Consider the following 14,120-nt stretch of genomic DNA (forward strand, 5'->3'; position numbering starts at 1 on the left):
GAACCAGTCCGGGGAGGGGGAAAAAAGAGGTTGAATAGGGAGAAACAGCATAAGCAATTTATGATTTGAATTACACTAAGCTCAAAAAGAGGCTAATTCATACTATGTGGACATACAGCTAATTCTTGTGATTCCCTAATAGTTCTGTCCTCACAAGTAACACAATAGCTGGCAACCATATCTGGTCATATGTTCATAACCTCATCAACATACAACCTTGTTTTGTGTGTCTGTTAAAAACATCCTGTGTGCTAGAGATGCCAAAGCAGTTAAGAGCGCAAATTGTTCTTATAAACAAACAATGTACCCATATTGGCTCACAACAACCTCTAACTCCAGCTCCAGGGAATCTTATACTCCTTGGCTTCCTTGGGCACTTGAGTAATGTAGTAAAAAAACTCAACCAGGCACACACACACACACATATATATAAATGAATAAATATTGAAAGACACTTTACTTGGTGTGTACATCTTAATTATTAACACTGAATTTACAGTCTGAATGAGGCTTATACAACAAGCGTTTTCTCCACTAGGCACACCACAAGTGTCCTGCACTTGTGAACACTAGAAAGCACTAGCACCAGGACTGAAGGGCACTTTCAAGCAGAGAAATCATGAACAAAAAGGAGAACATAAAAGGGCACTGAACAGAACTAATAAGACACCTGTTGTGTACAGAGTAAGAGGTATCTGTCTCCAAGGTCATCCTCATCTGAGAATGTGAGTCAAGTCTACACAAGGACATGTCCATGGCTGACTACAAAAGCAGCTTGAGTACTGAAGCAGGCCAAAACAAAATTTTGTATATTTGTGTATACAGGCAATCACACAAAAAAAAATCAATGGATATAATGTACACTAAACATGTATATAAGTAATAAAATTATTAGCAAAAATAATGAAGTCTCATAGCCATAGATATCAGAATGAAAGTTACTTCATGAAATTGAAAATAAGGCATACCCAGAAAAAGAGAGATATGGGGCAATAACCTCAGAACACTTCAGCAAAGTGAAAGTTACTATACAGTTCATAACCATAGTTATACAGTTCATCTACCATAGACTACAGATCCTATGTGATATATATTCTCATATGTGCTACATACTACAACTAAAATAGCATTATATAAAAGATAAAAGTCCCTGCATTTTAGGAAACAATTTACTACGGACTGAAATGTTACTATTCTCAGCAAATCAGTATCTGTTAGTTCTAAGCATGCACTAAACCAAGGTGATAAATTTGAACTGTGTCTTGGATAAAGACAGAAAATACCCAGACTTACTTTAATGATTCTTGTTGCATGAATAAAATTGATAGCATACAAGTTATGTTCTTCCATTCCAGTACCAATGGTAAGAATGTTGGGGTCAAAGATAATGTCATTTGGATTGAAGCTCAGTTTTTCCACAAGTAGATGGTAGGCTCGGGTGCATATACTGATTTTAACATCTGTTTCTGTTGCCTAAGAAACAAACAGAAATGTCATCTACAATAGAAAAGCAAATTGTTATCTATGGAAACAGCACATGTCACTCATCAAAACCACTCAAATCTTAATGATTGTATTTCTTTGAAACCCAAATGTCAAACCTCTAAACATTCATCAACTTATCTCAGAAAAGAATCAGTTAAAGATTTTGCTTTTAATATAACAATGTTATTCCTTATATAAAAATTTCATAATGAAATGTTAACGAAGTGGCTCTAAAAAGACAGATGTGGTTTAAAAATCAAATTCCACTAAAGACAATTAAAAGGAGCAGCTGAGCACCACACCTGTCACTCTAGCACTTGGGAGGGTGAGGCAGAACTGTGGCATGTAGGGGCCACCCTGAGTTACATGTGTGTGTGCCAAGTCACTGTGGGCTAAGACTGGGAAAGAGCTCCTCAAAGTGTCCCACCTCTCCTGACCTGCCTGCAATGTGCCAACCACTCACACCAACAACACTGATGTTCTTTCTTGTACATTCAAAGTACATTCAAGCACATGCATTTATTTCCCACACACACCTACCATAGCACAAGCTTGGTACCATATGCACAAGTTGGAACTATAAATACATGCTGGCCATGATGGCACACACCTTTCATTTCAGCACCTGGAAAGCAGAAACAAGTGGATTTCTGAAGTCAGGGTCAGCCTGACCTATGAGTTCCAGGACAGCTAGGACTACATAATGAGACCCTACTCAAAACAAAAACAAAAACTAGAAAGATGGGTTAACACTCAAAAGCACTTCCCAAGACACCCAAATTTGGCCCCCAATACCATCAAGAAGGTTCACCACTTGAATTCCGGAAGACCAGAGTTCTTTCTTTTGGTCTGTAGACACTGCTTACACATGGTGTACATGCACACATGCAGCCAACAATCATACACAGAAAATAAAGCCTTTTTAAAAAATCTACAAATTATCATCATCCTCCTAAGCAGGAGCCTAAAAAGTAAAACCCATTCTGGCAAGGTCCATACTCCCTTCTCCTCAGCCCAGCACACTCAGCCGGGACCTCAACCTCCACCACTGCCCTACCATTTGCCCTCACTCCTCCTTTGATGCTCCTTAAACCTGCCATGCTGTTATTACCGCAGTCTTTCCATGTCCATCTACTACTGCCCGGCCCAGAACACACAAGGCCTAACTACTTCACGGCTCACAGGTCCCCTCAGAGTCTGCCTTAATCTCCCTCCATATGAGCACACCTCCTCCCTTTCCTTGAGGTATCTCTTTCCAGATACCTTATTATTCTTGGTTGTTTTACTATTATTATCTCCACTAGCTGGAATGTAAGTCTCACTAACCCCAGAGCAGGGCCTGTTAGAATATGTGCTCAATACCATACTGAGGAGATGGAGGAGTAAGTAAATGCAGCTTTGTCAACGAAGCTGACTTCAGATCAAACCTCCAAACAGCAGACCCATCAAATTACATTCTGCATTTCTGGTTATTGTTAATCCAATATGCTCTGTAGGAGGGCAGAAGAAAAAACAGTAGTCCTTTCTTACCCACACTTTCATATTTCATGGTACTAGTTATCCACTGCTATCTGCAATCCAAAATATTATGTGGAAGACTCTAGAAATTAACAATTCCTAAGTTTTTAATTTCATGCACTCTGAAAAGTGTGAACTTGGGCTCTTCATATCTCTGCCTCTGAAGGTATTCCGGAGACATCTCTTTCTGACATAAGGAATTTATAAGTCATCTTGTAATGAAAGGCCAAGAATAGAAGCAATCATGTTATCTTACCCAAGGGTAGTTATCGATTGAAGCCACTAAAAAAGAGGGGTCTGAGAAGCAGGTTTAAGCAACTTTCAGAGAAGGTCTGAACAAGAAGTCTGAGGTCAGGTTACCTTCTTCAAGGTAAAAGCCAACTGAAAACAAAAACCTCCAGACTTCAGTACCCCAGAGACAGAATTCATTTTAATAAACCTATACCACTCACAAAAACTGGAGATACTCAACTAGAAAACAGTATCAGTTATCCAAGTTCAATGATGGTGTTGGGTACAGAATTAAACAAACAAACAACAAAAAACGTAACAACAGCTATGCAGTCAGCCTACTAAGTAGTCATCCGAGGTCCTGCTAGAAGACTGCGAGAAATTCAAATGACAGGACTGAGGGCTTACTTAACATGTCCAAGACCGCAGAGTTGATTCCCAACAAGAAGGAAGGGAGAGAGGAAGAAGAGGAGGAGGAAATGCAAGCGGCATCCCATTTGATGTCTGGACTGATACTGGAGACAGCAGCAGAATCGGAGTGTGGAAATGATGCTAGCAAAAGTGAGAGCTCAGCCGGGCGGTGGTGGCACACGCCTTTAATCCCAGCACTCGGAAGGCAGAGGCAGGTGGATCTCTGTGAGTTCGAGGCCAGCCTGGTCTACAAGAGCTAGTTCCAGGACTGGCTCTAAAAAAGCTGCAGAGAAACCCTGTCTCGAAAAAAACAAAAAAAAAAAAAGAAAAAAAAAGAAAGAAAAAAAGTGAGAGCTCACAGAGTGGATGAGAAGAAGCAATCACTGCGCACAGCACGGCTTGGCTTACACACTGTTCAGTAGCACATGTGCTGAAAATTAAAGTGAATTACCTTGGGAGATGGGGCAAAGGTAAAGAAGGTGTGTGGATCAGGGTAGAGGATGGTAGGAAAAACAACTGACTTTATGTGCTGTGCCCACTGGGTATATAAACTAAGGTCCAATATAAATTAATAAATATAAACCATCTTTCTTTGGTACTCTTCTGGAATTATTTCAATTGTTCTCAAGACAAAAACACATCTTGTATAAAAATAACAATTTGATCAAAACAATTTTATTTCAAAATACAAAAATATAGATAGTATCACTTATGGCCAATATGACCCATGGCAGACTATCCTACCCTAGTTGACACTTATCAACTTTTTTCTGTTTATACATACTCATACATATTCACATGAATGCTTCCTGAATAAAATTTAAATCATGTCAATTACTTCTTTACACGGTTCCGTCATCACATTCTTTTTTAACACCGCAAGTGGCACATAGCAAGATTTAAGCACTCTTCAAGTAATGGACAGCTGTGTCAATTTCTGATTACCACAATACTACAGTGGAAGTGAGCATGTAGCCTTATATATACACAACCTATCTTTAGATCTTGAGGAAAGGCTTCATCATAAGCACTGGTATTTTTTTGGCTTATCGATTAATTACTGATTAACTATCCCATGGACACTTTATCATGTACAACTGAAAGCTTGCTATATGACCTATAAAGAGCAGAACTGCAGAACCACAGCTTATGTATCACCCAGGGAACTATCATGGTATTTACAGCTTCCATGGCCTCAACATGGCTCTGCAGCACAGGTGTGAGAAGACATTTACCAATCTTCTCATTATTTTTGCTTGATGAAAGAAACTACTGCTTCACTCTTCCCTTAAGCATTAGAAACCATGGTATCTTCTCACAGGCTCATTGTCTATTTGTACTCCTATTGCCCATTCAATTCCTCTGTCCATTCTATTACGGACATTCTGTTCTCTGACATACAGAAACTTCAATAACTGCCACATAAAATTTTACATTTCTGTGTGAACAGAAATTTTCTTTTTCACATCATGAGATTAGCAACAGCTTCTACATGAAAATATTAATGATCTTCTATATATTGTTCAGAATTTTTTTGCATTTCAATCTTTAATTTTTAATTTTATTTAGTATATAGTAGGATATGGAGCTAGTGCTGAGTGGTAGGACCTTTAAGAGGTGCCTAGGAGCGCTGGAAAGATGGTTCAGTAGTTAAGAGTACTTGCTGTTCTTACAGAGGACCTAAGCTTGGTTCCCAGCATTCTCAGCGGCTCACAACCATCCAAAACTCTAGATCCAGGGGATCAACATCCTCTAACAACCGTGAGCACCAGGAATGTATATGATGCAGACATAACACTCATACAACATAAATTAAAATTAATTTAAAAGTGGGAGAAGTGACTAGGTTTGAGGGCCCTTCCTTCTTAGATATTTAATGTTGTCATCAAAGGAATGGGCTCACTGGCGAAAAGTAGATTTATTATGAAAGCAAGTTCTACCCTCTCTTGCTCTTCCTCACCTTTTCTCTGCCCCTTCACGAAAGGGCAAAGCAGCCAAAAAGCTCTCCATTTTTTAGCCTCCATAACAGTGAGCCAAGTTTATTTATAGTATTTAAAAATTATGACGTTTGTGGTTGTGGTGGTTTAAATGAGAATAGCTCCACAGAATCATATATTTGAATGTGAGGTCCCAGATGGAGGAACTGTTTGGGAAAGATCAGGAAGCATGGCCTTGCTGAAGGAGGTGTGTCACTGGGTGTGGGCTTTCAAAGGGGAGGCCTATCTGCTTCCAGACTCCTTACCATGAAAGACAAGGACTCTAATCCTTTGCAATCATGAGTCCAAACTAAGTAATTTATTTTTAAGTTGCTTTGATCATGGTATTTTGTCATAACAATAGAGAGTAACTAAGATAGTGGTATTCTATTATAGAAACAAAATGAATTAAGTTAGGTAAGTTAGGTCTCTATTTTTTATTTATTTATTTTTTTTTTTTTTTTGGTTTTTCGAGACAGGGTTTCTCTGTAGCTTTGGAGCCTGTCCTGGAACTAGCTCTTGTAGACCAGGAAGGTCTCGAACTCACAGAGATCCGCCTGCCTCTGCCTCCCGAGTGCTGGGATTAAAGGCGTGCGCCACCACTGCCCGGCTATTTTTTTTTTTTCTTCTAAATGTAAAACCAGCTGTCTGTCCCAGCAACCCAGGGAATTCAACCTTTCCCTACTGATATAAAGACTATACAACATATCAAATGTTCAGAAGTATATTATGAATGTATGTGTAAATCTGTGTGCACAGATAAGCAAGTACATGTTTGTGTGTATACGTATATAGCTATTTCAGACATGGGTTTCTCCCATTGCTTTCTCACCTGGATAGCATCAGCGCTAGGCTAACAGAAACCACTTACCTGTCCTTCCTCATCAAAAGCCATAACCACCACAGCAGCTCCAAATTTCTTTATCTTCCTGGCCTTCTCCAAGAAGTCCTGCTCCCCCTCCTTCAGACTGATGCTATTGACTATGCACTTCCCTTGGCAGCACTTCAACCCAGCTTCAATCACAGCAAAATTGGAAGAGTCGATGCACAGTGGCACCTAAGACAGAAGGACAGGAGGATTACAGGTCACGTGCCACCATACGTCTCTTTTGAATGGTTCCAAAAAAAAAAAAAAAAAATCTCTACTACTTCTTTAGGGAACAATAAATAAATTTGGAGTATTGAAAATAGGACTTTAATATACTTACTTAAGCTTAAAGTTCAAATATTTAGAGTAAGATCAGCTCACAAGAGAATATGTACATGGACCAGGATTTATAACTCAAAGGCAGGGAATTCAAGAGAGTAGTTTATGGGCTTAGGCCAAAATTTACACTCCCAAGCACTTAAACCCTAAGGCAGACAAATTCTCTAGTATTCAAGCATTCTAACCAGACTCGTATTATTGGAAAGATCCCTGCAGCCAAGGTATTCAAATTAAATCTTCTCTTTATAAAAACAAACTGCTGACCAGAAAAAAAAATTATGAGGAAGGAAAAACAGATTTAATCCCCTTCCCCTCCAAATAGTAATTAATTGCTAATCACTAAAACAAACAACTAAAATGAACGCATGAGAGACCATGGTCTAATTCAGCCTCTGCTCCAAGACAGGTGAAAGGAATGGTTCACTCTAAAGAAATAAATATAGAAGGACAGCTGATTTAGGACTATCATTTAGGGCAGTCAGTCAGTAACTGACTCCCTTTATGGCACAGGTCCTTGGTTTCACCATGTTTACCAAGATAAATGTTTAAACAAGTAAGGATGGAAGTACAAGAAAGGTTAGAACACAGGACAACAAAAGAACAAAGAGGCTAGGGGTGGGTTTATCTCAGCAACAGAGAGTCTAACACGTGTGAGGCCCTAGTTTTGTTTCCCAATACCATAAACACACACAGGAAAAAATATTGCTTTAAAAGGGGAGTTGGGGATGGAGGTTAGGAAGGAGCACTGTTGGCAGAGCACCTGCAGAGGTCCTCAGTTCATAAACTGTTGGCACAAGCCTACTCCTAGCACTTGGAAGATGAAGGCAGGAGAATATGAGCTCAAAGCTATCCTCAACTGCATAGTGATTTCCAGGCCAGTGTAGGTTATAAGACACCATTTAAATACAAGTACTCTTCCAATTTTGCTTTCCTTAGCACACTAGTAATAAAGAGGTTTACCCCCAAAAAGAGTCAAATGCAATGGAAGTTAAGTAGCAGGCCAGTGTCTGAAAGAGCTCACAAATAGTTTGGTGGTCCAACTCTACTGGTAAAAATGTACTACTCATACGTTGGGTCTTTAAAGTCAGGGTCTTGGGGGTCTCACTATGTAGTCCAGGTCTCTAACTGTCATCTTCTGCCTTTGCCTCTCTACCTAGCAGCACATTTTTATATTCTATTCCAATGACTGAAATTTGTACTCCAGTAAATTTGGTTTAGTTTTCTGTTTGTTTGTTTGTTTGTTTGCTTTTGCTTTTCCAGATGAGGTTTCTCTGTGTACTGTCCTAAAACTCACTTTGTAGACCAGGCTGGCCTTGAACTCACAGAGATCAGCCTATCTCTGCCTCCTGGGTGCTGGGATTGAAGACTGTGCCAACAAACCCGATGTCCAGTAAATTTAATAGTAGATTAAAAGCAGGGAAGAAAGGTCATTCATTGCAGCAGTCAGAACACTGAGTAACAAGTTCATGAAGTGCGTAAGGTCCTTCACAGTTAACAAGAGACTCGCACCATCACAACTGATGAACTGAGCACAGCGGGTCTGAGCGTCTCACCCTAGAGATGGGGAAGGGTGTGCCTGGCTCTAAGGAGACCCAGACTTCTTCCCCTAGCACTGATTCTGACTAACGCTAAACATACCAGAGCAGCTCTGAACCTGAAGGTCTCAAAAGATTTACTCGCAGAAAACTGGAAGGGTTTTTATTAAGTGTTACTACACAGATGGAAGATGGTAAATGTAATTTAATGCTTACCACAGGTTTCTCATTAAGTTCTTACTAAAGCCTAATTTAAAAACCAAAATAATGACAGTTCAACCTAAAGATCTACAACTCTGGGAACAGTTTCTTTAAAGCAAACCCCACAGAGGTCCTTCCAGCATGGTGGTCCACACCAGGGTGGATGAAGCTGGAGTTCAAGGCCAATCTTGGTTACATAATGAGTGTGAAGCCAACCATGGCTACTACACTAGACAAACAAACAACAACAAAAAAAAAACAAGGTTAGCTTGAACCCTCTCAAACATTCTAAAGGACTGATACAAAAAGCCTTTCACCTTTTTTTAACCTTTTTTTTTTTTTTTTTTTTTTTTTACAGCAGAGGCAGGCAGATCTTTGTAAGTTACATGTCAGCCAGGACTACACAGTAAGACCCTGTTTCAAAAACAAACATGCAATGCAAAATTTTTATTACTATTTCTAAATATGTCTGTGTCTGTCTGAGTGTCTGTACACACAAATGCAAGAGCCTGTGGAGGCCAGAGGAGTTGGATCCCCCTGAAGCTGGTGTTAATAGGCAATTGTGAGCTGTCAGAACTAAGTGCAAGAAACTGAACCCAGGTCCTCCACAGGAACAGTACATGCTTTTAATTACTGAGTCATCTCTCCAACCCCTAACTTTTACCTTTCGAATAACAAGTATAAACAAAGAACAAAGACAGGATACCTTGATTTAACCCTGTTAGATATCACTGCCTTAATCTGATATGCCTAACAAGGTCTCTTCTTACAGTAAGGAAGCCCTAACTGAGCTTCAATTTCCAGGGTAGGAGCAGAATCGGTGTGGAAGCAACAACTAAGTGCATCCCTCTGAAATACAAAAGTCAACTCTCAGACTACAGACAATGAACAAAATTTAATTTTCTGGAAGCCTACTTCTCCAAGACACCTCGTCAACAGTCAAGCACAATCACTCTCTAAAATCTGCTTCAGGTGGAACAGACTGCTTACTAAGAAAGCTCAGAATCAGAAATAATGGTACTTTCAAAGGAGGAAACGAGAAGCAGTTCGAGTGGACAGATAGACAAGGCTAAATAAATGAATGACAGCAACCAGGTAAACCTTGATGATTATAAACCTTGTACAACCTTGGCGATGTCAGGTTCAGAGGCAATAAAGTTGCAAAATCTGGTCATTGCAGTGGGACCATCCAGCATGCCATCATCCATGTTGATATCGAGCACCTGAGCTCCCATTTCCACCTGTACTTTGGCAATGCTCAGGGCTTCCTGGAAAAGGAATGGGAGAAGCACCATTAGGAGACAATGACTAGGAAAAGAAATTCCTCCCACACGCCTTTGTTACTGAAACAGACATGTTGCCTCCCTGACTCTGGGCCTGTCCCCTACGCCCCAACACTCACCACAGACTACTAGATCTTTCCACACATCATTTTACTGCTTGGAGTTCGCCAAAGCAGATTCCTACCATGAAGGATCTAAACTCATGACCTATAAGCCAACGACACCTTCTCACCCAAATGCCTTTCTTGGCTGGCCCTCACTGGACACTTGACTCAGCTAAGTATCACCTCTGTGCCACAGATCACACAGCATCATTGCTAGCGATGTAATCACCTTCCCTTCCACACTGGTTCAAACCTTGCTCAAGTCTAGATCCTTCAAGAAAGGTCTTTAGAACAACCATCCAAACTCATTTCATCCTTCAATATTTCCCCACATAAGTAGAGATTTTTGTAAAGATTTACTTTTACTATGCATTATATAAATGTGTGTCTGTATGAATATATGCCATATGTATAAAGGTGCCCATGGAAGCTGCAGAGGGTGTAAGAGACCCTGGAATAGGAATACGGAGGAAGAGAGGTGCCAACATACTCATAGTTGCTGAGCCATCTCTCCACACCCTCAGTGACCTTGTATAACTAACATAACAGAGGCACTTGTTGGAATCTTCATTATAGCTTTGTAGCCCAATATATGAGCAAGGGTAAAATCAATAACAGATGCTGCTGTTAGTCTGATTTTTCTTTGCGCCCACCCCCAAACTCCACAGAAGGAGTTTTGTTATCACTATGTTAAAACAGGAAGAAGCCATTGGGCATATGCCAGAGGAACAAACCTACATAAAGAGAAAGGACAGCAAGGATAACTAAGAGCTCTACCACTGAACTACACTCGCAGCCCAAAGGCTCACAAAAAGTAAAATTAAAAATGGCTTTTAGGCTGGGCATTACAGTGTACACCTTTAGTTCTAGCTCTGGAGAGGCAGAGGTATGTCTCTGAGCTTGAGATCAACCAGGGATACACAGTAAGATCCTATCTAAAAATAGAATTTCGAGTGCTTAGGCTGCAGATCAGTGGTAGTGCTTACCTAGCACACTCAAGGCCCTAGGTTCAAGAGTGAGAGAGAGAAAGACAGAGAGTAGAAGACAGGGAAGCAGAGCTGGGGCTCAGCAGATATAGTACTTGCTTAGCAAGCATGAGATACTGGGTTCCGTTTCCAGCACAGGGGAAAGGGAATGATTTTAGTATCAGGGATGATTTAAATAAATAGTATAAGGAATAAAAAAGTGAATCACAATCCCTGTCCTTGAAAGGCTTATATCTAGTTGGAGGCACACAATACTGTCACACTGAAAAAGAACACAAGTAAGCACTGACACCAGTGTGGGGATCAAATACCACAAATATCTGAATCAGAGATGAAAGCTGACCAACTTTAACAAAGGTGTTATATCCTGAGAGGCAAAATCTTCATCCCACCAATGGAGGAATAGATTGGAGGAAGCAAAGAGGAGACAAGTTATCAACAGAGGTTCCAAAGACCTGGGAAATGCAGATGCCAATATCTGACCTATTTCATCAGTCATAGAACAAGTGCTTGAAGACAGAGTGCTCCCAAACTAACTCAGGATCATGGCATCACTCCTTCAAGAGCAAGATATCAGATCTAACATTGCTCTATCAGTGCCCTCCCCTTCAAACCACAGGGCCCTTAAGTTCACTAAAGTCAGGGAAACCTAGATTCTATGAAGGACCCATCCACCCATTCTGCACTCCCCAGTCCCACTTCAACTGTATCTCCTCTACAGGTTCCCCTAGGCAGAGACCACAAGACAGTTAAGTACATGGGTTTCAAGACTTCCTTTACCAATTCTATGTAAAAACAGAATAATAATTTTAACCCCCCCAAATCTCCATTGCCACATCTGTAGAATGGTGAAAAGAAGCAGTTTGACTTTCATGGAACTGTGCAAGTTTAGTGACAATACAATGTGCTTAGCACAGTGACTGGGCACAAAAGAAAACCTTATTATTATGTCTACCTGTGTACTTCCTCCTAAAGCAATCTCTGCCCTCATTAAGAAGGCCATCAAAGCTAAAACAGCCAGAGAATAGGCAGAAGAAGAAAAAAAAACTGTATCTCCTCTACCAACTGAAAAACACCATCTGACTATTAAGGGTCACAAGCACTTCAGAAGGTACAAACAAGAGCCAAGGCATGATGGCAGAGAACCTTCCAGAATGCTCAGAGGGCAAATCAAGTCGGTACACTACAGCACAGGTGAAAGGACAGAATGATAGCCTCAAGAAGTTGAACTGCATCCTGCTCCCTATTCACAAAAAGTACTTTCAAATCTGGAGGACAAGCACAATAAAAGTAAACAGCAGCACTAACAGCAACAGGACGAAAGGGAAGAGCAGCAGGCAACCAACACCTGCACTAAAAAAGATAACAGGGATGCAGGGAAACAGTGGTTAGCAATTCTAAAAGGAAGATACATAAATGGGTTGTTTCTGCATGGCTAAAAACTAAATCTAAGTTGGGTACAGTGACCCATGTCTTTAATCCCGACACTTGGGAGGTAGAGGCAGGCTGATCACTGTGAGCTCAAGGCCAGCCTGGTCTACATATTGAGTTCCAGGGTAGGCAGAGCTACATAGTAAGACCCTGTCTTGACGGGTGGGAAACCTAGTCTATAGGCTAGAAAGATGGCCCAAAGGGTAAGGACACATAATGCACAATCATGAGGCTGAGTTCTGGTCTCAGCACACATCTAACAAGTCAGGTTTCTCACAGAATGCGTCTTAACTCCAGCTCTAAGGGATTCAGTGCCCTTTTCTAGACTCCACATGCACACTCTCACACATACACACACACACACGTAAATAAAGTCACAATACACATACAAATAAAATAAGCATAACTGTAGTTGGAATGTAAAATGAAATTAAAACTAAAACTTAAATCTATTCAGATCCTGAAACAAACAAACAAAATCACAAAAACTCAAAGGACAATGAGACGGCTGGCTCCTCTGGCTAAGGTGCTTGATAGCACACCTGACATGCGTCTGAGTCCTAAGAAACAAATGTGGAAGGAGAGAATCAACTCTTACAAGCTGTCCTTAACCTCCACATTCATGCAGTGCTTTGCACATGAATGTTCACATATGTGTATAAACACACACAAGCATACTCACATACACAGAGACAGAATAATTTTTTAAAAAATTTTAAGACAAGCTCTTACTATGTAGACCATGCCAGCCTGAGCTCATAGAAATCTTCCTGCCTCTGCATTTCATGTACTGGGATTAAAGACATGTACCCACTATGCCCCATTTTTTTAAAAAAAAATTTTTTTTGAGACAGGCCTTCTCTGTGTAGCCCTAGCTGTCCTGAAACTCGCTTTATAGATCAGGTTGGACTCAAACTCAAAAGGGTCCGACTGCCTCTGCCTCTCCAGTGCTGGAACTAAAGGCATGTACCACCACCAGCGGACAAAAAAGAAATTAACTCACAGAAGAAGAGAAAACCCAAAATCTCAAATCAACTTCTTCCATTTTTATTTCATACTTATAGAAAAGTAAAACCTATCCGGGTATCTTAATCATGCTCTGCATGGATTAAATCTGACTCAACTACAGTATTATACAGTATTACACAGCTAAAAATGCAGCCTTCTCAAGGCAAGGACCTTTGATTTTGTTCTGACCTATAGCTAATAGACTAACAGTATCTTCCACAGCAAGCATCTGATGTGGTCAGAGGAGTAAGAATTCTCTTTGGGAGGAGCAGAGATGACTCAGTAATTAAAAATACTTCTTGTTGCCAGGTAACAGAATCCCAGCACTTGGGAGGCAGAGGCAGACGGATCTCTGTGAGTTAGAGGCCAGCCTGGCGTAAAGAGTGAATTCCAGAACAGTCAGGGCGGCACAGAGAAACCCTGTCTTGAAAATAAATCAACAAATACTTGTTGCTCTTGTAGAGGACCTGGTTCAGTTCTCAGCACCCACATGGAATTTCACAACCATCTGTAATTCCATCTCCTAGGGATCCAATGTCCTTCTGGTCTCCTGGGTTCCAGGCACATACGTGGTACGCATACATTCATGTAAGCAAAACAGTCATATGCATAATATGTAATTTAAAACAATGGGACTCCCCTGGTTTTCCCCATCCAGAGAAAGGTTTTTGAGAGGCCAAAATGGAGAGTACTCCCAAATATCCAAACTTACTGAACAATGAATGACCAGAAGCTGGATCCCTC

The 14,120-nt window shown here is 40.6% G+C and overlaps 1 protein-coding gene across 1 annotated transcript in view; it reads right to left on the reverse strand.

Moving 5' to 3' along the window:
- The window catches only part of Mtr (5-methyltetrahydrofolate-homocysteine methyltransferase), an 85,408-nt gene that overhangs the window by 37,162 nt on the left and 34,126 nt on the right, over nt 1-14,120 (reverse strand). The window contains exons 14-16 of the mRNA XM_038333670.1: nt 9,692-9,832; nt 6,493-6,678; nt 1,294-1,473 (exon numbers count right to left, since the gene is read on the reverse strand). Of these exons, the coding sequence (XP_038189598.1) occupies nt 1,294-1,473; nt 6,493-6,678; nt 9,692-9,832 (507 nt within the window). The remainder of the gene's footprint in view (nt 1-1,293; nt 1,474-6,492; nt 6,679-9,691; nt 9,833-14,120) is intronic.

The sequence above is a fragment of the Arvicola amphibius genome, chromosome 6, assembly GCF_903992535.2.
Source record: "Arvicola amphibius chromosome 6, mArvAmp1.2, whole genome shotgun sequence".
Taxonomy (NCBI): Eukaryota; Metazoa; Chordata; class Mammalia; order Rodentia; family Cricetidae; genus Arvicola; species Arvicola amphibius.